Source organism: Maylandia zebra, linkage group LG18 (assembly GCF_041146795.1).
Source record: "Maylandia zebra isolate NMK-2024a linkage group LG18, Mzebra_GT3a, whole genome shotgun sequence".
In the NCBI taxonomy this organism is placed as follows: domain Eukaryota; kingdom Metazoa; phylum Chordata; class Actinopteri; order Cichliformes; family Cichlidae; genus Maylandia; species Maylandia zebra.
The window spans coordinates 28,972,845-28,994,428 of NC_135184.1; the positions used below are offsets into that span (position 1 = coordinate 28,972,845).

At 44.3% G+C, this 21,584-nt stretch overlaps 1 protein-coding gene across 1 annotated transcript; it reads right to left on the reverse strand.

Moving 5' to 3' along the window:
* Positions 1-9,664: 9,664 nt before the first annotated feature.
* On the reverse strand, positions 9,665-20,459 carry nop9 (NOP9 nucleolar protein). The gene is made up of 13 exons (XM_004565337.4): positions 20,421-20,459; positions 20,226-20,310; positions 18,616-18,841; positions 16,236-16,472; positions 15,588-15,797; positions 13,587-13,694; positions 11,348-11,489; positions 11,061-11,253; positions 10,830-10,970; positions 10,538-10,657; positions 10,203-10,415; positions 9,997-10,102; positions 9,665-9,900 (listed from the first exon to the last, which is right to left on the reverse strand). Exons 3-13 carry the CDS (start codon positions 18,830-18,832, stop codon positions 9,746-9,748), a joined length of 1,842 nt encoding a protein of 613 aa, XP_004565394.3. The 5' UTR covers positions 18,833-18,841; positions 20,226-20,310; positions 20,421-20,459; the 3' UTR covers positions 9,665-9,745.
* Positions 20,460-21,584: the final 1,125 nt, after the last annotated feature.

Genomic DNA, 21,584 nt, shown 5'->3' on the forward strand with positions numbered 1-21,584 from the left:
CAGTGGGCCAAAATTCAAAACTGGAACAAAGTCCCGGGCTAACATTAATATTTATTGAAAAAAAAATCTTCCTCCAGATATAAGAATGAATCTTTTCTTATAGACTCAAATAAGTTTTGCTGGAAAACTGAATATGGAACAAGCAAAGCTTAATACTAAACAATATATATATTAGCTGTATAATACCAGTAGGCCAGCTCTAATAGTAATTTGGTATGGCTTCGCGGGCCAAATGTAATTAGGCTGCGGGCCAAATTTGGCCCGCGGGCCAGAGTTTGACACCTATGCTGTACAGTAATGCCACTGTTTTGCACATGTCTCAACTCTGTATATTTTTATATATTTTATTTATTGTTTACTCTATTTAATTTGTAAAATATGGGTACACACACACACACACACACACACACACACGTAGGAAAATATTTAGTATACACATCCAGAAATGCATATACTATTATATATTGTACATATATTTATTAGTTTCAGATGTAGCCATTCTTGTATTTTGCTTGTTTACATTATTGTATTTTGCACAACTCTGTTGCTTGTGAAGCTCGCACACAAGAATTTCACTCACATGTACTGTACCAATGTACCTGCACATGTGATATGACAATAAAAGTGATTTGATTTGATTTGATTTGATTTTGATTTCTGGAGTCCCGATGTGAACGTGAGGGTTTCCACCATCTCCATTTTGGTTGCAAAAGAAATGGATGTGATGAAAAGGGCTGCTCTGACTGTGAAACCACGTGTTCATTGGCTAACGGCTTGGGATTGACAGGTCATTAGCCAATGAGCATGCGGTTTCATACCACAGTATGGCCAACGTTGATTAAATAAAATCAACTTTTTATTTCATATGACCCAAAATGAGTGACAGGGTAAAATCAAAAGGAAACTGTTTACAGAAACCTGTTCTCTTTCAAACATTCGTTTCGGTGTCTCACTATGGGGAAAGCTCTCTCAGCGTTGTCCTCAGAAGCCTCTATATCATTACTCCAGCCAGTATTGGCTGGCAGTCGTGATGCTTGCATCAGGGAGGGGCCACCCTCATCCCTATAAAAGGGTGTGACGCAGCGTCACCCATCATTCAATTTCCTCTTCTCGCTTCTTAGAAACCTCATCTCTCCTGACTGTGAACGCGAGTGCTAGCTTAACTGTCCACACGAGCAAGCTAACACCTTGGTCACTGGGCGCTAGCACGGCTTGCGTTTTGAGTCACCTGCTCTTCACCACAGAGCCAGGTCGGAGAGTGTGTCAGCTGCCACCACGCACCTAGCACAACAGTTAGCTGACCAAGCTAACTGTCTTTGCTACACACGGTCACCAAGCCAAGTAGCACAAGCGCTAGCCACCACACTAGCTAGGTCATACTAACTCACCATAGCTACCCGACCGAGAGAAGAAAAAAAAAATCAGCGTTAGCCGTCCAGCCATTCCAAGCTAGCTACACCAAGCTTCCTTAATATGGCAGACTGCAAACCGCTGCCCAGAATTTGCCCCTGCGGTTGCAAAATCTCAGGTTCAGATACACATGACGCGTGTGTGATGTGCCTCGGGCTGCAACACGCCCGGCTATTTCGACACCGGGTATATGCGAACACTCCGCTCGCTTCACCCTAAAAGCATTCGCCGAAGGCTAGCCCGCCAGGCTAGCCTGTCGAAGAAGGACCCAATGTCTTCTCCAATCGGCCCACCAATGGAGCACACTGAGTCCGCCATACCAGGCACCAGCTGGGTCGACGAGATGGATATCGTCCTCCCGCTGGTGGATGATGCCGAGGTCAGCTGCGAAGCTATGTTGTCTGATTCCCTCGAGGCTAATGACGAGCTACTCAGCGAATCCTCTGAGGGAGCGTCGGAACATCTCGTCTCGGACGAGGATGACGACGTTTTCTTTGCCCCCTCTGGTCGGCATTCTGTGACACAAGGAGCCGATTGTGATAACCCCGGCACACAGTCCCGCGGCATGGAGCTATTTGACGTTGCAAAACGGGCAGCTGAAAAGCTGACAATCCCATGGCCCGCGGTGACAATGGAGACCTCGACCTCACGGTACGAGGGGTAAAATGCTCCCCAAAGCAAAGCGCACTACTAAGCAGGTACTGCCGCTTTTCCCCGAATGCGTGGACGAGGTCACACGCTGCTGGGCAAAGCCATTTTTGTCACCCAACCCCGTGCAGGGAGCGGCGGTGTTTGACTGCGCTGGAATGAAGGAGAAGGGCATCTACCAAATTCCCACAGTGGAGAATCTGGTGGCTTCTCATCTCCACCCAAACCAGAAACTTTCCATGTCATCTGGTCTGTCCCTGCCCTCCAAGGCCGAACGCTTGCAGTCCTCCCTGGCTGACAAGGCGTATAAATCGGTTGCCACCACCGCGAGGGCATTGAACGCCTCATCGCTCCTGCTAGCCTACTCGGCGAAGCTCCAGGACCAGGCTGCTGCAAACCCGGATGCTAGACAGGAAGATACTGCCAGCACCGGAAACGTGCTCGTCATCTCCGAGCATGAAGTAAGGAGAGCCTTCAAGAGAGTAAACACCAGGAAAGCAGCAGGACCAGACGGCATCCCAGGTCGTATCCTAAGAGACTGCGCATACCAGCTAGCTCCTGTGTTCACTGAGATATTCAACATCTCTTTATCTCAGTCGGTGATCCCCACATGCTTCAAAGAGTCCATCATTGTTCCTGTCCCGAAGAAACCCCACCCTGCTTCTCTCAATGACTATCGCCCTGTAGCCCTCACCTCAGTAGTGATGAAGTGCTTTGAACGCCTGGTCAGAGACTTCATCATTTCTTCACTACCAGACACACTGGACCCACTACAGTTCGCTTACCGTCCAAATCGTTCCACAGACGATGCCATCTCTCATCTCCTCCACACATCACTCACTCACTTGGACACTAGAAGGGGGAATTATGTTAAAATGCTCTTCATAGACTACAGCTCTGCATTTAATACCATAATTCCCTCCACACTCACCACCAAGCTGGAGCATCTGGGACTCAGCTCATCTATGTGTCAGTGGATCTCCAACTTCCTAACTGGCAGACCACAGGCAGTAAGGATGGGCGGACATGTCTCAGCCTCCACCACTCTCAGCACTGGAGCCCCCCAGGGGTGTGTTCTGAGCCCCCTGCTGTACTCTTTGTACACATATGACTGTGTGGCCACTACCAGCTCCACCACCATCATCAAGTTTGCTGACGACACCGTCGTGGTGGGCCTGATCTCTGATAACAACGAGACGGCCTACGTGAAGGAGATTAGGAATCTGGAGAACTGGTGCCAGAGGAACAACCTCCTTCTAAACGTCAGTAAGACAAAGGAGCTGATAGTGGACTTCAGCACTAAGCAGGAGAGGAACTACCAGACCCCCATCATCAACGAGTGCCCAGTGGAGAGAGTGGACAGCTTCAAATACCTCGGAGTTCACATCACGCAGGACCTGTCATGGTCCTGTCACATCAACACCGTGGTGAAAAAGGCCCAACAGCGTCTCTACCACCTCAGACGCTTGAGAGACTTCCAACTGCCCTCCAAGGTGCTCAGGAACTTTTACTCGTGCACCATAGAGAGCATCCTGGCGGGAAACATCTTAACCTGGTTCGGGAACAGCACCATGCAGGACAGACGAGCTCTACAGAGGGTTGTGCGGTCAGCTGAGCGCACCATCCGCTCCCTGACCGCTCCCTGACCTGCACTCAATCTACAGCAGGCGGTGCTGGACCAAGGCCAGGAAGATCGTGAAGGACCTCAGCCATCCCAACAACAGACTGTTCTCTCTGTTGAGGTCAGGAAAGCGATTCCGCTCCCTGAAGACCAACACAGAGAGACTGAGGAGGAGCTTCTTCCCGCAGGCGATACGGTCTCTCAATCACACCACCACACAGTACTGACCCACACATATGGTTCTTACACACACACTGGACTTTCTGGACATTGTTTTTGCACAACACTGGTCACTATATTCTTCATTTCCAGTTAATACTTGTACAGCTGCTGTTATTGTGTATATATTTATTTATATTTAGATTTCTTCATACATTCTTATATAGTTCTATATTGTGTATTGTGTATTTTGTTGTACAGTTATTTTATTTTCAACTTTAATTTATATATTTTATCTTATTCTTCCCAGTTAAATTTACCCTTCATTCTAATTTGTGTTGTACAGTTATTTCATTTTTAACCTTAATTTATATTTTATTCCTTCCTAGTTAAATTTACCCTTTTTAATTTTTCATATTTATTTCCTATCTTATTCATAGCCTTTCCTTTTTTGTTTTCTTTAGGTCACGAGCAGTTGTCCAAGCATTTCACTACATATCGTACTGTGTATGACTGTGTACGTGACAAATAAAATTTGAATTTGAATTTGAATTTAGCGAGCTGTGGGAAGAGCTGGGCGTACTTACGGACCAGTGTCTCCACCTCACTAGAGCAGCAGTACAAGCGGCGGGCAGAGCCCTCAGCATCATCGTCCTACAGGAGAGGGCAAGATGGCTGAACTTGTCGGGGCTTTCGGACAGAGAAAAACGTGACATTCTGGACGAAAGCATCGACCCCGCTGGCCTTTTCGGGACCGCCGTTGCCACCATGCAAAGATGTTGCGAGAGAAAAGAAAGAGGGAGAGGCCCTGCAGCTGTGTCTCCCTAGGAAGACCCAGGCTGCGCCCCCGCCTCCACCAGGTCGCCGCACGTTCGCTCAGGTCTCCAGCCGGCATGCCGACGTTTAAAATCCCTGGCCGCCCAGCCCCGCAGTTCGCGGTCCAGGGTCCCCTAGGATTGCAGAACCCTAAGACCCACTGGCCCAGGAAACATGTCCCGCCTGCTGCCGCTCAGGGTGCCCCATCACCAGCCAAGCAGTCAGACCACAAGAAGAAGTGGACTGCCTAACATCCCCCACGGGGAGATTGGAGCCGGACCAGCCCGGGCTCCAAGTTCACTCCAGGGCTCAGTTCCGGAGCCCGTTCGGAGAAGTGTGTTCTGCCTCCACCTTTCAACTCCTGGGACTTGAGTTGGATCCCACAGAGCGCATTTCAACAAAGAGACGACGAGACATTGTTCAGCTGAATCAAGCATGTCAGTCTCACAAAACACACTGTTTATTAAAAACTCACCCGTTGCATCCAGGCATGTTGCCAAGGTCACGGGAAAAATGTGTGAAAAACACAGAAAGTATGTTGAAAAACATAATGCCCCCACGCACCCAGACACCACCGGGGTTGATTCCCTCAGTGGTGTCCGGCCCCATAAGCGCTGGTCAAGCAAGCCCGTGCATGTGCAGTCGGGTCTGGCCCGAAGGACCAGTTTCCGCCACAAGAGGGAGCCAGAGCTCCGTCTACTGTGGAGCGCCTGTCTTTGGGGCCGCTGTCAGCAAGAATAGAGAAATGGTGAGCTCTCGCTGCGCCAGAATGGGTTGTGAGGACATTAGAGCGAGGTTATCGTTTGCAATTCGCAACCACCCCTCCCAGATTTCACAGAGTGATTTTCTCTCTTGCAAAAGGCGAATCAGCCAGGATCCTGCAAGAAGAAATAACTACCTTGCTATCAAAGGGAGGAGTACGAGAAATACCCCAGGAGCAGAGCCAATGCGGCTTTTACTCAAAGTATTTTCTCGTGCCCAAGAAGGGCGGGGGACTGTGTCCGATATTGGACCTACGGGCTCTGAATCAGCATCTGAGGTCATACAAATTCAGGATGTTGACGACCACCACCCTGCTGCATGCAGTGCGCCCAGGCGATTGGTTTACATCAATAGACCTGAAGGACGTATATTTTCACATCCCTATTTACCCGCCTCACAGAAAATTCCTGCGCTTTGCGTTTCAGGGCAGAATGTATGAGTACCAGGTCCTGCCGTTTGGTCTCTCACTGAGCCCTCGGGTATTTGTGAAATGCACAGAGGCAGCCATAGCCCCACTGAAGAGGCGGGGCATCGCATAGCAACATACATAGATGATTGGCTGCTGCTATCAGAGTCAGAAATAATGGGAAGAGAGCACACCAGGTTGACAGTGGATCATCTGATGGCTCTGGGTTTCACCATAAACTACCAAAAGAGTGTCCTGCAGCCAGCTCAGGCCATCTCTTTCATAGGAATAGCTCTAAACTCCGCCTCGTACAGAGCGTGTCTCTCTGTGGACAAAGTAAAAAAAATGCTATCACATGCCGGCATTTTTCAGTTGGGAAGATATCTCCCATTCAGAAAATGTCTGCAGATGCTGGGATTAATGGCGTCTTCACTGGCGGTCATTCCACTAGGCAGACTGCATATGAGGGAATTTCAGCGATGGGTTGCATCACTGAGACTGAATCGAAAGCGCCATACCCACCGCCATATCAGAGTGACAGCAGACTGCGCTGCAGCACTCCACTGTTGGAGAAATCCCACATTTCTCACTCAGGGGGTGTCACTGGGGGCTGTCACAGCCAGAAAGGTGGTGACCGTGGACGCGAGTCTCACGGGCTGGGGTGCCACTCACGAGGGCAGAGCAGTGAGCGGCAGCTGGGACTCACAACAGAGGGATGCTCACATAAATTGGCTAGAATTGCTAGCAGCATTTCCAGCACTGAGACACTTCCTTCCCCTGTTGAGAAACCACCATGTTCTGATCAGAACAGACAACACCACTGTTGTGGCGTAAATGAACAGACAGGGCGGGTTACGTTCCCGTCCTTTGCACATGCTGGCTCGCAGACTGATAATGTGGAGCAGCATCAATCTGTTGTCACTGAGAGCTACTCACATTCCAGGAGCTCTGAACTTGGGAGCAGACTTAATGTCCAGGGGAAACCCGCAGTAGGGGGACTGGACCCTGCACCCACATGTGGTGACCCAAATCTGGACCCGCTTTGGCCAGCCACAGGTTAATCTGTTTGCCTCGAGGGAGAACGCTCAGTGTCCACTGTATTTCTCCCTGAGGGACCAGGAGGCTCCGCTAGGGGTAGACGCATTAGCTCACAACTGGCCACATGCTCTGCTTATGCGCGTTCCCTCCATTGGCCTTAATTTCTCCCACTCTATCCAGAGTGAGAGAGAGAGGGCTAACAATGATATTGATTACCCCAAGGTGGATGAGGTCCCATTGGTTAGCGGAGATTATGCCCCTCTTGTGGAGCGAACCTTGGCCTCTCCCTCTCCGACGAGACCTAGTCTCCCAAGCCAGGGGGGAGATTTTTCACCCTCACCCCGAGCGCCTCGCCCTGTGCGCTTGGCCCATGAGAGGTTGAATCTGAGTACGGCAGGACTCCCCCAGGGGGTTATAGCCACTATTCAGAGTGCTAGAGCCCCCTCCACAAGATCATTGTATGAGAACAAGTGGAGGGTATTTGAGGAATCGTGTGGGCTAAACCACATCTTGGCAAGCCCGTTAGCAAACAACGCATTTCCCACTGGATTGTTGAGGCGATCCAATTGGCTTATTCCAGCACGGGTCAATGACGGGTGACGCTGCGTCACACCCTTTTATAAGGAGGAGGGTGGCCCCTCCCTGACGCAAGCGTCACAACTGCCAGCCAATACTGGCTGGAGTAATGATATGGAGGCTTCTGAGGACAACGCTGAGAGAGCGTTCCCCATAGTGAGACAACTCACTCATATTATCAGAGAACAGGGGTTACGGAATAGAGTAACCTCAAGTTTTCTCATATACTTCTATAGGACCAGAAGTCTTTTTACAACCACAGCTATCGCCATCTGGTGGCCAAATAAAATGCAGGTTTGAGGCGCTTAATGCTAATTATGCTAATACTTAATGCTAGTGCTAGCTTAATTTTTCTTCAGTACTAGCATCTTTTTTCTTAAACTATTTATGGTTTTATACTCTCTATGAATGCAGCACTACTATTAGCATTTGTGGTTCCTAGTGTTTTCTCTATTACCTTAGCTAGTTATTTTTGTGTATTTTTTTGCTAAGTAAGCAAAATAGTTTTCTTATAGTTTTATTTTTGAAAAAGCATTTTGCTACAGTATCTGAAAATACAGTTCGCTTGATGTTATACGACACATGTTAGCCTGTTGGAAAAAGTAACATAGAAGCTAACAAGAGCACAAAGAATATACACATTAATGATATAACCAGGTCTATATCACTATCAGGGACAAACAGAGACTGCAGCGTGTTGTGCGCTCTGCTGAGAAGGTGATTGGCTGCAGACTCCCATCTTTGCAGGACCTGTACACCTCCAGGACATTGCGGCGTGCAGCTCGGATCTCAGCTGACCCTTCTCACCCTGGACACAGTCTATTTGACCTGCTCCCCTCAGGCAGGAGGCTCCGGTCCATCCGCACCAGAACCTCTCGCCATAAGAACAGTTTCTTCCCCTCTGCTGTTGGACACATGAACAATAACCATATGACTGTCCCCGCCACTAACACATGACCCTACGCTGTGTTCACTGTATCATTCCATGTTTGGCACTGATCACCACCTGCACTCATGTATATATCTTTCAACGTAGCACTCTTAATTCTTACTCTCATGTATATATCTCATGTATATCTCATGCACATATCTTTCCACGTAGCACTTTTAATTCTTATCCCTACTTTTATTTTTTCCATGTCTATTTAAGTGTTATTTATGACACCATGTTTGCACTGAAGCACCGCAGCAATTTCCTAATGTTGTAAACCTGCTCAACATTTGGGAATAAACCCCATTCTGATTCTAATTCTGATTCTGATTCTTCACTGCTGGTAATATCACTCTCTTTGGTTCAAGTGACTTATGTATTTGTGAAGTCAAATATACACATCTCAAAATATATATACGTGTGCAACCCTAGATTGCTAAATGGACGTATACAGGATCTATCAAAATATCTGGATATACCAAATCAGTCTGCCATAAATCTTAGTCAAGTTCCTTTACTGGGTTACTTTTGGAAACACCTTAATAATTAGCCCATTTTTATCATCTGTATTTTGAGTCTTTGTTTCATAAAATGGATTAAAAGGACAAGTGAAAGATGGGTGGGGGTATTCCACAAGGATTAACAGCTTTTAACACACCCACTACTGTATAGACAGCATTTTGAGTACTTTAGTCTCTGGTTCTCTTCTGGTTGCTCTTCCCAGCCCTGTGATTCTTCTCAGAAGAGAAGCTCTTCCCAAATAAAGACTTTCCTCCTTCAAATCAATTTATGATCAATAAAAGTGTCTCCAACAACAAAACCTGCCCGCTGCTGAGGCACTGAGCAATTTTCTAACTGCCTGAATTTGTTTGCATTTCCATGAAAGAATCCTGAGGAAAGATGACATTTAGATGAGCTCAAGATTAAGATGTATTTCATTGTCAGACTCACTGGTGGGTGGTGGTGCTTTTTAACAAATGCTTTGAATCTGACTCCTTTTCTTTGTTACATCCCCAATCTAACAAAACCCCTTTTACATGTTTATTATGTGTGTGCCTAGTTAATGTGTAAATAAGGGGGATTCAGTAACTATTCAGCAACACACTAAAAATATGTTAAAAAGGGCCTTGCGTGCTCACACATTTAAACTAATGTTGCTCTAGTTAACTGAAGACCTCATCCATGGGATGAAGTCTAAAATGATACATGTTCCTACAGTGCCCCCTACAGGTCAGGCTGATTCATACAATCCATAGCATACATTGGGTAAAACTAAACTTTAATTCAGCACACACACAGATATTTTCAGATTTTTTTTTTTTTTATTTACATCAAAAAGAAAATCACAACAAAACAATTCTTCACAAATATGCACTTGTCATTCAAGAATGTCACTGAAAAGCTTCCGCTTCTTGGACTCGCCCGTCTGAATTTCCTGCCAGTGGGCTCTTCTGTGTGCAAAGTGGGAGAGAGCAAATTTGGCCCACACGTGACGAGCAAACTGATCTGCCCTCAGCTGGCTTTCACTTGGAACTGAGAAGGGGAGGAGAGACAGGAACAGAAGTCATGAATAGGGAAGTGAGTCACAGGGAAAGTGGGATTCTGAGAGAGAATGTTTGTCATTATTACCTAGTTCCTGTGCGATACTTTGCCTCTGACCGACTGAAGAGCTGTTCCACACGGCTTCGAGTACCCGGCTGCCCAACCTGGAGCAGGCCATCTGGACGTACTGACCCTGAAACAACAAAGAGCGTGATACGGAAAGAGAATGATCATTAAAACTTACACATGTAATACTTGAAGTAATTTTGCTTTCTGAATTAAGTATCACGTACCTCAAGTCTCTTTAGGATCTTCCCCCTGCCCTTGTCACTGGATGTGGTGATTAGGGCCTGGAGGACGTGGCTGCCTGCGGGGTCAGTAGCCATACTGAGCAGGTCCGAAGGGCTCAGAGTGCGCAGGCTGCTGAGGAGGAGTGAGCGCTCCTTGAATTTAGCCAGTGCCTGGACCAGCCGGGATCCGTGGTAACATATGGAGGTCAGTGGGATCTAGAAAAAACCCTGACAACTGATGAAACATGTATTTTGGTGAAGCGCTGCACTGTTAGTCCAGCTGAAACGCCAACACTACAATTACAATCAAACAAATGTTTTTCCTCCCAGCAGTTTACCTCCGTGCTTATGTTGCCCTCTGCGGTGTCAGAGTGATAGTACACCTCATAGGTGAGCAGAGACATGAAGAGAGGGAGGCAGGCGACGTGTCTAGAGCCAGGCTCAGCGCAGTGGAAAGCCTGGGAGGCAACACATCGACAGGGCTTCATTATCCACAAATCAAACATGAAGTAGTTGTTATGCTCCATCAACACCAATCATAACACAGGGATAAATGAAAAAAAGGTTGTTCTAATCACTCAGGGCCCACGTGGGCCTGCACTTCAACAACAAACCCTCTTTTAAGCTTACATTGAGGAGGCATTGCATCATCTCGTCCTGCCTCTCTTCACTTTCTGCGCAGCTCTCTGCCAGCTGAACTATCACACCCATGTGACCTGCGGCCAAGATTGCCTCCACTCCCTGGAACAGCTCATCAAATATTCTCAGGAACTGTGGAAAAAGGAACGACACCAGGAAGCCGGTGAGAAAATTTCCAGCAAATCACCCCTCCCACGTTCTCAATCACAAGGTGTGACCTACCAGTTTGTATTTGGCAGATGCTGCTGTTAGCCTCTGGATGGGAAAGTTGGCGATGGGATGGAGGGCGAGGTCAACCAGCTGGCCCTTGAGATGGTTCTTGTAGAGCCCGCGGAGAAGTGGCTTGTGGGACAGCTGTATGATGGTCTCTATGAGGCGACTGGAGGCCTGGTCCTTCAGAAAGACTAGAAGCGGACTACGGGGAAATAAAAGTCACACAACACAACATTCTTAAAATAAAGAAAGAAAAAACACTCAGTGGTTCACAAACGCAAACTTTGGCCTCTTACCTAACTCCAGGAGCAGCGCTGCGACTCGTCAGGTATTCCATGATGCGCCGGAGGAGCTGTTTGCAGAGTTTGGGCCGTTTTCTGTGACACACAGTCAGCATGGTCTGGAACACTGCGCTGGCAACAGCGTCAGTCACACTTACTACAAAGAGAAGAAGCACCGTTGAGACTTCCTGCCAGTACAAAGGTGCCCTATCATGAACAAAACAAAAGATGCTTCCACACTGAAACACACTGTGTGTGAATACTTTAATACTGTGTAGTAGTAGTCTTCCCTGTCTTTGCAAGTGCGTGACTGCCACCAGCAGTACAAGAGTAAAACTGCATACACAAGCAGGTGTTATGTACTAACGGCCTTAACAAAATACACAATATTCACTGTTGCATGTTTGCAGCATTTCCACAAGTAGGTCCACCCAGAGGAGAGACCATCATAAGACTGAAACACTCTTCTTTCACCACAACTGCAAAATGTGATCGAGGCCACATTTTTAAAGAAATAGTACCAGTCAAAAGAAATTGGAAGCAAGCACTCATCTGAAGTTTTTTCATAATTTCTCTTTAAAATATCCCAATGGGTAAATGAATGAATAAGAATAAACCTAATTCCATACAGTTATGAAGGAGAAGAATTAGAAAATAAAATTGCTTTTTGTACCAGACTAATTTAATTAATGTAGGAGGGTTTATTTAATCGCAGCTATTAAGCAATTATCCTGGAAAAGAAAGGATGGATTGAATCCACAGCTGGGTACAGCCTCAAGTGGTCATTCGAAGAACTGCAGATTTAAAAAAAGCTGCAGGCTGCAAAAGAAAGAAAAAAAAAAACACTCCTGGTGGGCACCTCCTGTTCTTTTAACAGGCTTTGTGTCTTGGCAATCCTTCCAAACAAGCCGTACTTGTTCAGTCTTTTTCTACCTGTGCACTCATGAATGTTAACATTTAACATCTTAACTGTGGCCTGTCGTGTCTGAAATGTAGCTCCTGGGTTTTGTTGTCCGTTTTGTTTTTTCGCAGTTCCTTTGAGCATTGCAGTCTAAACTTGGGGTGAATTTGCTGGGAATCCTCTCCTGGGAAGAATGCCTTGAATGTTTTCCACTTGTGAATAATCCTTCTCCCTGCAGAGCGATGGACTCTAAATTGCTTGGAAATGGCCTTATAACCCTTCCCAGATTTTCGGGAGATACATAAATGTCATTTTGCACTGAGCTATAGTTTATGTTTTTATTGTTTAGCCATTATAGATGTTGTATTTGTTGACACCAGCTATATTTGTTAGCCTGGTATGATAGCTGGAACATAGGAAATACATTTAAAGGGAAATGCTGAAGTCTAAAGGAAGTTACACATAATGTTTACTACACAATTCCATACATGTTATGTTTAATTATCCACCTTTGGGTTTTTTGCCAAATGACAGAAAATTGTGAATATGTGTTCAAACTTTCGACTGCAACTCTATTCCCTCAAATTATAGACAAATAAAAAATTCTGATCACTCAACTCACAGACATAAAAAAAAAATTTAAATTCACCAAATGCAGAAAACTGAACGTGCATTGGAGCCACACTGCATTTAATATCTCATTTTAATACAATTTATGTTACAAGGCCTGCTAAACTGCGTCTGCTCTGCCAGATTCCACCATTGCTCTGTCAGATTAATGGCTTACAGTTTAAAGCCTATAGTTTCAATCAGAGACTGTGTGTGTGTGTGTGTGTGTGTGTGTGTGTGTGTGTGTGTGTGTGTGTGTGTGTGTGTGTGTGTGTGTGTGTGTGTGTGTGTGTGTGTGCACGTTAACTAATGGAAAAACTGTGGACTAAACAGCATTTCTTTCTGACACAGAGCTCTACTAAAAGCCACTTAGGCTTCTCTGCAGCGTGTGCATTTGCCCTCACTTTATTTACTGCCCATTTCATTTTGTTTTGATATTACGACTGCAAGAATTTGAATTGAGCACATAAATTCTAAACACATGCTGGTCAGCGTTCTGTTCAAGACTGCCTTTAGGCAATTCCCCTTTGACTTTACTCCGAATCCTCGCCTGCATTCAAAAACAGCTTCTATGGTTTTCAGATTCCCAGAAAAATGTTACAAGAGTCAGGAGAGCACAGGAAGAGGGAGGCAACACTGCTGCTTTCTTTTTTTAATGACCTACTTAAAACATCTATCATACAACAACAGTTAAATTCCAACATAATAATAAAACCACCAATTATTTTATGAAAGATGACTTACAATTAATGTTTTCCATCAAGGTCTCTGTAAGATCTTTAAGCTCGTACCAGAAGGAAGTGGGAATCTCAAAGTCTGTCAGCTGAGGAGGGATGCTTCGCTCTTTTCCTCCTGGTTAAAAACAAGAATATGAACAGAGAAAACACGAAGAAGAAGAAGAATATACCTCTTGGCATAAAGGGCCTGACATAGTCTCAAAAGAAAAGCGCACTGACAAAGCCAGCAGATCAAGAGCTGTATTTTTCTTCTGTTACATCTTGCAGAAAAAGAAACTGAAGTGAGACATTGGGCCAAATGGGAGAAATTGCTTTTTTTTCGTAGGGTGAACCGAAAGCTCTTTCTCTGTATAGCAAATGTCAGCTAGTGCCAGTGTTGCCAATTAAGCTACTCTACATGCCTTCTCAGCCAATTGCTGCAATTTGTATCATAATTTGCACTTTTTCTCTGAGTCATAACTCAGTCAGCTCTTAGCATACACGCATTATGCATGTGTATTTAGATTCTTTTTGACTTGTGCTTCCTGGGGATCTCATTATCTCTAAAGCTAACAAATAAAGCAAGCTGGATCGCTACAGAACCTGGCAGAGAATAATCGTATTTCACGTGTTCTTTGGTGTCAGCGGATTACAGTGATAACAGCCTGTGCCTGCATGGGTATCTTGCAAAGTGGAACATCTAGAGGTTAACTCCGCATACTTTATGTGCTGCTAATTGGACAAAACGTAAAGATCACAAAAAAACCCCAAAAAAACATGGATGCCGGCTTATTCTACTCATCTATGGGTGAAATAATGGATGTAGCTTCCAGGCCTGAAAACACAATCCTACCAACAGCTAAGTGCTTTCAATCTCCATTCTTTTATTGGCTAACAGGGGTACCTGGGTTACAAAAAGACTGTTTCTATAGAATCTATGGGAAAACAGGCCTTTGGCAGGACATATGTGAACATCTTAAACACGAAGTCCTGTTTCTAAATTATGATCATTATGATCTAGAAGGCAGACCAGAGGATTATCCAGAATATCTGATCCGGTTTGATCTCTGGCTCCTCCAGTCTGCATGCATATCCGCTGGAGGGTGAGTGTGTGTGAATGTTAAGAAAAGGTGTTTAGGCACAGAAAAAAGCGCTTGTACAAATGTGCGTTTAACAGGGTGAATAATAAAAAGTGCTTTGAGTGCTCGGTTAGTTTAGTCATTTATATTTTTCGGCTTGTTTGTTTTCCCACTTAACATGGCCTGAAAAAAAAGACAGGAGCATCCTGCTGTGGAACTCAAAAACTGCTCAGAAAACAGCATAAAGTTGCTTCTCATTGTTGGAGGTCTAACAACCACACACGGTTCTCTGTTGCTGCATATTTTAGTACAGGGATTCCCAAAGTGAGGGCTGGAGCCCCATGGTAGGCCGTTAATGTACTGCGGGTGGGCTGCAGTAGGTACAGTTCCATATGCATATAAATGTATTTATGTAAAGAGCAAATTTAAACTGATGATAGGAGGTGGTTAGTTTGTGACATCACTCATTACTTTGACCTAAATTTACTGCTCTTGTATTGAAGTTTGTGTGATGGTTGGTACCAATAACAGCTCGAGCTGATTCAATTTTGTGAAAATCAGCTCAAGGTCAAGGTCACACCAAGTGTGAAAAGCAGCAAAGATTTTATATTACCCACAATTTTTTATGGAAATAGACAGCAATGAGGGGGCGTGAGCACCTAGGTTGGCTAAGGATTTGATCCAGACCTTCACTGTTTGCACCCAAGATCAAAGTTGACCTTAAAAAAATATATTCAAGAAACCAAATCAAGTGTAATATATGACATGAACGAGCAGAGAGAGAGTAGTGCAACACACTTTTTATTTTTTTCAATACGACGCCCTACAACTATAACCCTCAGGGGTAGTTGTTTTGAGTGTTTTGTTTAACTAATTAAATGGGAAAAAGTATCCACTAAAAATCGTCATTTTTTTCATACCAGCGTGAGTGTGTGTCTGCGTGCATTTACCTGGACGGGTTTCGGTGCGAGGTGGTCCGAGGCAGCCTCCCAGCACGTGTAAAAGCGTGCGGACCACGTGTGAGCCGTGAACATGTCTGATGAACTCGGCAGCGTTGTCCCTCACCACCTGACTGAAAGACAACACCTGAGCCTCCAACAGGCCACAGCTTTCTTCTCCCTCCTCCTCTGTGGGCGGAGAGGATTCCTTCTCTGAAGACTCTAAAAAGGACAGAGTCCTACCAGGAGTTAGGTTGGTGCGATTTTCTCAACCGCAGCTGTTCTCTGTCACAGTAGAAAATGGGAATGTTTTCCCTTCTTATCACTCTTATCCTTCTTCCAGCTTCCACAGTTCATTTCCCTCCCCCCCTCGCATCACTCCCAACCGATCACTGGAAATGGCCGACCCTCCCTTAGCCTGGTTTGACTGGAGGTTTTTCCCTTTAAAAAAAGAGTTTTTAAAGTAAAGTAAAGTAAAGTAGTGCTCACTCATAGGGGGTCATCTGATTGATGGGGTTTCTCTGAATTATTGTAGGTACCTTACCATATAAATCACTTTGAAGTTAATGATTTTGTAATTTACAGCTGTGTAAATAAAACTAAACTGAAGCTGAATTGATATTTCACTTGTAAAGCAAACTTACACTTGTGTGAACTTACCCATCCACCTGGACATCTGTCTGACTGCGCTCTCCACAACATGGCCTCCACACCGGTCACAAGAAACCGCCTTAAACTCTGAGCCCGATTCTCCACCCAGTTCAGCCAGCACCTCCCCGACCTGCTGGGGGCTGGACAGCGGGAGCAGCCGCTGCAGAGTGATGCTTCCGGTCCGATCTGTCGCCACCAAGGCCGCTTTACCTTTTACTTCTGTGAGGACATTCTCCACAAACATCTCTGTGAAAGACGGGGTGAGTATAAACAGAGAAGAAAGCTGCTGGAGTTAAAAGCAGAAATATAATGGAAGGAGGGAGAGGAAGCTGTTTGTTATGTTTAAGGTAAAATGATGCAATGGACGTGCAATGAGCAGTCATTTAAGATCAGTGCATGACGTGAATAAGTCGAGGTCAGTGCAAGAGACGGTTATATCCAGCTCCAGGCAGTTTTTCTTAAAGCAATTACTTAATGGAGGATTTTGCTCCAGAAACACACAAAGTACCAACTTTGCGTACTAACACATCACTTGTCAACACAATGAATTAATTAGCATAAAACAGAGTGGGCATCTTTGGTATGAAGTAGTGGTGGGTACTGTATTAAATAGAGATTAAAATAAATAAATAAAACGGACAGGGCGATCAATCACAGATTGAAACCATTTTTCAATTCAGGCTTCTCTCTTCTTTCTCCTCTTTTTCTTCATTATATATACACGTGACAGCAGATCTAATGCTAGTAAATAAACCTGCCATCTGCTTCGCTACATAAGCAACTGGAAAGGCTGGAGGTGATTTATGTGTCGCATTCACCATCGGCTCTGTGGCAGAGCAGAGCTGAAGATGTTCGCACTGATGGTGGTCAGCTAATTCCTCCAACAGATGGTCGTTTGTGGGAATGCAGAAATTAATCAGTCAGAAAGCACAAGAACACAGCTTCTGAGCGACCTTCACAGTCTGGACCAAGCTTTGTGTGAAAACACATTTAATTAACTTATTGAACCCACCACCAATTATCTTCTAGTTTGTTATTTAAATAATCAAACCTCTCTTGTTTTGGGCCCTGATTCATGGCACCAGTGTATCGTGAATCAGGGGAGTTTGAGCTGTCTTTAGTTGTTCTTGCTCCACGTGGGGCTCAACTTCCTGTTATCCTCTTTTGGACATCCTGGTGATATAAACCAGGTGAGATCAACCAATAAAAAGCAAACTAATGTGGCGAGGAGCAGAGTTCAGAGGAGTTCGGCTGTGACATTCTGAGACAGGACATTTGGCATAAACAGTCGAGGTGCGTGCCATCCTGAGTAAAGAGTACACTGGAAACACAGGAGGTTTTGGGCCAGCCAAGATAGTACTTACACAAAGATTTGGCTCCCTGTAACCTGAACCTCTTCTCCAAAGAAAATTTAAGTAGAAGTGGTTAAAAAAACTTCCGAGAAGTGAGCCAGCGTAAATGTAGCATGAATGCTGACGCCACTTTAAGGACACAACCTTGAAGGGAAAAGCAGCCAAACTGATGTATGTACAGTGCACAGATTATGTGCTGTGCTCAAAACTCACAAATATTCAATCTACTATACATAAACAGCTCAAAAAAATAATTAATTACATTTTGTAGCTCTGGCAGTGCTCAACCTGTTCCTCCTTGCACAAAGAAGCAGGTATCGGTCCTGCTGATAGTTTAAGGACCTTCTATGGCCCTGTCTCCTAGAGTAACTGCCTGTCGCATGAAATCTACTCCATGCTCCTGAGACTGTGCTGGGAGACACAGCAAACCTTCTGGCAATGGTACGTATTGATGTGACATCCTGTAGGAGTTGGGCTACCTGTGCAACCTCTGTAGGGCCCATGTATCACCTCATGTTACCTGACCCTAGCCAAAAGCAAAACTAGTGAAAAATGTCACCTGTACAGACATTCCTGTTTCGGGGCTTGTCTCATTGTTTCCCCTCTAGTGCACCTGTTGTTAATGCCATTAACACCAAAGCAGCTGAAACTGATTAACAGCCCCCTCTGGTACTTGACCGACCAGATCAATATCCCGCAGTTCAAGAAATGTGAAAAAATGATTCGATTTATGAAGATGGAATAAGTAAATGTACACCTTGGAAAAAAATGCATTTAATGAATTGTCAGCTTATGTGTTTCTTCTCTACAGTCTAAGTCTGCTTCAGCAGACCTCATCCAAGCAAAGCCGGCAGAGGATGCTCCACATATCACTAGTCTGTGATTTTCTGTTCCCTATGGCAGCCAAGTTCAAAAGATAAAGTTCATGAATCATGGCTGCACATGGTGCTGTGTAATGTGACCTTCTGCTGCACCCCTTATTTAAAGTTCCAGTCCTGTGCTTTACTCAGATCCCCAGAAAAAAAGACCTTTCTCACCTCTCTCCTCATCATCTTCAAAGCCTTCACTGAGCCTTTCTCCGACACGGCGGAAATAGCCCACACTGAGGGCGTCCAAGCGCTTCTTGCCACCCTGACCCTTCTCTCCTTTTGGACTTTCTCTCCTCTTCCTCTCTCCTCCTCCATCTTCTCCGGGATGCCTCCTCTTCTTTCCTCCCCCTTTCTGTGGCTTCTTGTCTTCTGCTTTTGACAGCATATCTTGAACCTTTAACCACGAGGATACAAGTGAAATATAAAGCTAGTTTCTAAAGCAGATTTGAACCAATTAACTACATAACATATCTCATTACACTGCTGCATGTTTGCTACCAGTAAGACAGATTATTATACTTCAATAGATATATAGTACTTGATCAAACCCTCATTTCTTTATATTTTGCTTCCACAGACCCAGATGTTCTTGTGATTTCTAAAGAGCTCTTGAGCGAAGGCTCTTTGGGCTTCAGGCTCTTTGAAGGTCTTCCAAAGTTTTCTTTGGACACTGGCTGCTTATGTAATCATTTGTCCTCATACCTCACCATTTTCAGAGTTATTCAAGCATTAAAAACAAAACAAAAAATACCTAACTTAAGGGTTGAACCAACGCTGTGTCTAAACATAAAAGACAACTTAGCAGAGAATCAGTTTTACACTGGTTACATTTTGTTATCAGCTGCTAAAGATAACGCAATTTGACCAGCATAAAATGGTATCTGTGCGGCGAAAAGGTGATTTCCAAAGAAAAAACAAGTGATTCTCCGAAGAAAATCTAATAAAAAACTATTTAGGGAACATTTTAAGGACAAAAGAAGCATTGGGAGGTCTAAAAAGCTACCTACAGCAAGCTAACAGTATCTGAAAGTCATGTCTTTCAGAAATCGGAAAGAACACTTATGCAAAGAACCTGAGAGATGGATGATGATTACGCTGAAGCCTCATCGGAAATGGTTTCAGTGAAAGAGTGGCTAGAAAAAAAAATCTTAAGGAAGGGAAACAGGGAGAACAGACTGAGGAATACCATATTACTCAAGAATGGGACTAAAGATCAGCAGGAACAGGACTTTTGGAGTGATTAATAAAAATGTTTGGTTCAAATCGTTGTCAGCATATCAGAAGGAAGTAAGGAGAGAAGGGAGCTTGCCTAACAGGGTCCAGGCTGGAATAAAGAATACCAAATACTGACTTTCAAACCCATTAGCATTGCACACACTGTTTTTTTGCTCTATATACTCTCTTTCCGTGCATATTTGCAAGTTTCAATAAATAGCTGCACCTATTTTGCACTTTCCTAGCAACATATACGGATCAAGATTGTACTTTAAAAAGCTGTTACAGGTAAAAGGTAATATTGGCATAATGTTAAAGTGGCTACAAATAAAGCTGTCATTATTTTAGAAGGAGTTCGACTAAAACATGCAAACAGGCACAGGGACTGTCCATGCTAACGTGCTGCACTCCAAACAACAACACAAACTCTCGAAAACGTTGCCAAAATAAAAAAAAACGATGGTTTCCCAAAATGTTAAAGAATGACTAAACCACACTGCTAAGTTACTCTGCGGAAAAATGTGTATATTAATATCGTTTCTGTAAAGCAACGTTTTACTCACGTGTGAGAGAAGTCAGACAGAAGCACTGTGCCGTTGACGCGTGATGATGACGTAACAGCACGCGGACAAATATTATTACAGTTTCCTTAAAGATTAATGAATGGATAAAGAAATAAACAAATACATAAATAAATAGTTCACCATGCTCGAAAAGGCTTTATTTATGTAGCCTAAATAAAAACTGGTTGTATTTACCGTAACTAGCACGTCGCTGTCTTTTCTTCAATGTCCTTATTGGTTGACACCAGCAGAGGGCAGCATAGCTACTTTCCTGAAAGGCTGATTCGGGACGACCTCTCGATGGGGGTTCAGAGGTGTGCCCAACAGGCATATGAGTCAATTAAAAAAAAACCTGTGATAATCAAATGTCGACATCTTACACCATCCCAACCCACAAAACAGAACAGTCTCGTTGGGCATAAAATAGGAAGCCACTTTTAATGTTCTTGGGATTTTTAACTGGCAGCAAGGTTATCAAATTAAACCTCATAATTCTCAAACAAAAAACGTGCTTTTTTCATGGTAGCAATGCCATAATATCACAATTTGGCGTCATAATTACACAAAAATGATATGACGTTGATTTAAAAATAAAAACAAAAATTTATTTTTTGGGCAGATTGAGCTCAAATGTGTTACAAGAGCTACTGAAAAGGTTTGCCTAAAGGCATAAAATAAAATAAAAATAAAATAAAGGACAAAATCAACATAGTACCTTTTTTTTCTTAATATCACAGTTATCATCAACACATGGTTATTTCAAGGTTAATAGATACATTCCACAAGTGAAGAGAGAGCTCTAACCAAATCAGTCAAAATGCAGTTTTACTGCATCCCACCTTTTTTGCATTTGTATTTAGTATTTAGTATTTATTTATTTATTGTCATTGTCAAGAACAATGAAATTGCGTTTGGGGCTTCCATACAACCCAAAAAAAAGAAGAAAATAATAAATACCCCTTAAAACCCAAGTGTACATATTTAACCCAGTGTGACTCCAATGCAATAAGACAATCCTTAGCAATAATGTTCGTAGAAATTCAGACAAAGACCTGAGAAACATGACAAAATACAACAATGCAACCCATTCAATATTATTGTACTGTGAGATATGATATCAGATATGATAGTTATCTATTTAAGAAAGGGGGGGGGGGGGGGCAGGAGGGGGAAGAGAATAAAGATATGATGCACCAATGCAGACCAGTTCATTGCTATTAAGAAGTTGGATATGGTTATTGTCCGTGAGAGGGGGGCAGAGAGTTCAGGAGCCTCACAGCCTGTGGATACAGGCTGTTGGCCAGTCTGGATGTTCTGGCCTGTGAAGGAAACTGTTTCCAGGGCCTACTCCGTGGATCG